This window comes from Mastomys coucha, unplaced genomic scaffold (assembly GCF_008632895.1).
Source record: "Mastomys coucha isolate ucsf_1 unplaced genomic scaffold, UCSF_Mcou_1 pScaffold15, whole genome shotgun sequence".
NCBI lineage: Eukaryota > Metazoa > Chordata > Mammalia > Rodentia > Muridae > Mastomys > Mastomys coucha.
The window spans coordinates 9182768-9184401 of record NW_022196897.1 but is presented as its reverse complement, the minus strand read 5'-3'; the positions used below and the strand labels follow the sequence as shown (position 1 = coordinate 9184401).

Genomic DNA, 1634 nt, shown 5'->3' with positions numbered 1-1634 from the left:
CGAGGGTATTTGGATAGGAAAATCCTGAACACACTAAAGCAAAGCATTTATCAGTTTTTACCAGCATGATCCATGATACTGACTTTTTTTGTAAACGATGGGAGGAGCTTGTGGGTGGTGGGAGGAGTTTGTGCCAGTGAGAGATGGAAGAAGTAGATTATTGTTTCTTTGCTCCATATTGTCTGCTTCAGCTGCTGAGGCAGGCAGCTCTTCCGAGTGTATCTGTAATCAGAGCTCAGTGTTGCCTCCATCAGCATATCACCTTGAGCATGAGCATGATCGATTACATCATGGTCAGGTGGGGCTTGGTTTTCTGCCTTAAACACAGGAAAGTTGATGTGTTAGTACAAAGTACATTATTATAAAAAATGTTTTGAAACAGAGTCCTCTTGACCCGTTGCTTGAGAGGTTTCAGTTGTAGTCACTGGACCCCATGTCCATGGGTCTGTAGTATCATCACTGTACTGGAAGCATGTGGGAGACATTGACCTCAAGCAGAAGTAGATACGAAAAGGAAGGAGACAAGTTACATCCTTCATGATTCCAGGTGCCTAATAATCTCCAACTAGGTCCCAATTTTTTTTACCATGTTTCAACATTACCACCACATTTTATGATTTCATCATGGGATTAATCCATTGATTGAAACAGAACAGCTAGGATCTAATCACTTCCCCAAAATCCATCATCTGGCTACAAAGGCCCTTCTCTGTATGTGAGCCTGTGAGGGAATATTTCATATTTAATAATAATGGTTAAGAATGGCCTACATGGCCCGGAGACCCCGCGGCCCCGCCGGGCGCCCTCGCGCCGAGCCAACTGCGAGCTCAGGAGGGCGCTCGGGCGGAAGTGGGTAGCGGCTGAAGGGCTCGCGCCTGCCGCCGGAGACGCGGCCCCGCGGACCTCGCAGGCGCTGTGGCTCCGGCGTCAAGAGGTCATGAAACGAGTGCGCACGGAGCAGGTTCAGGTGGCAGTATCCTGCTACCTCAAACGCCGACAGTACGTGGACTCAGAAGGCCCTTTGAAGCAAGGCCTGAGACTCTCACAGACCCCCCGAGGAGATGGCAGCCAACCTCACAGTTCAATCAGAATCTGGTTGTACCAATTCGGTGTCTGCAGCCCCTTGCCAGGCAGAACCTCAGCAATATGAAGTACAGTTTGGACGACTGAGGAGCTTTCTCACTGATTCTGACTCCCAGTACAGCCGTGAAGTTCTGCCTCTCCTCTACCCTCTCTTTGTCTACCTTCACCTCAACCTGGTCCAGAGCGGCCCCAAGAGCACTGTGGAAAGCTTCTATAGCCGCTTCCATGGAATGTTCCTACAGAATGCAAGTCAGAAGGACATCATCGAGCAGCTACAGACCACGCAGACCATCCAGGACATTCTGTCAAACTTCCAGCTTTGTGCATTCCTGGACAACAAGTATGTAGTCCGTCTCCAGGAAGATAGCTACAACTACCTTATCTGCTACCTCCAAAGCGACAACACTGCCCTGTGCAAGGTGTTTGCCGTGCACATTCACTTGGACGTGCAGCCTGCCAAGAGGACAGACTACCAGCTGTATGCGCAGTGAAAGCAGCAGCCTGGAGCCACCAGATGTGCCCAACCCTATTCTGCAGAACGAAGCTGCCCT

General features: G+C 50.1%; 1 protein-coding gene across 1 annotated transcript in view; it reads left to right on the top strand.

The window, feature by feature from the left end:
* Nucleotides 1-928: 928 nt before the first annotated feature.
* The window catches only part of LOC116091473 (TAF5-like RNA polymerase II p300/CBP-associated factor-associated factor 65 kDa subunit 5L), a 2096-nt gene continuing 1390 nt past the window's right edge, over nt 929-1634 (top strand). The window contains 3 exon segments of the mRNA XM_031372896.1: nt 929-1051; nt 1053-1564; nt 1566-1629. Coding sequence (XP_031228756.1) covers nt 938-1051; nt 1053-1564; nt 1566-1629 — 690 coding nt within the window. The 5' untranslated portion in view covers nt 929-937.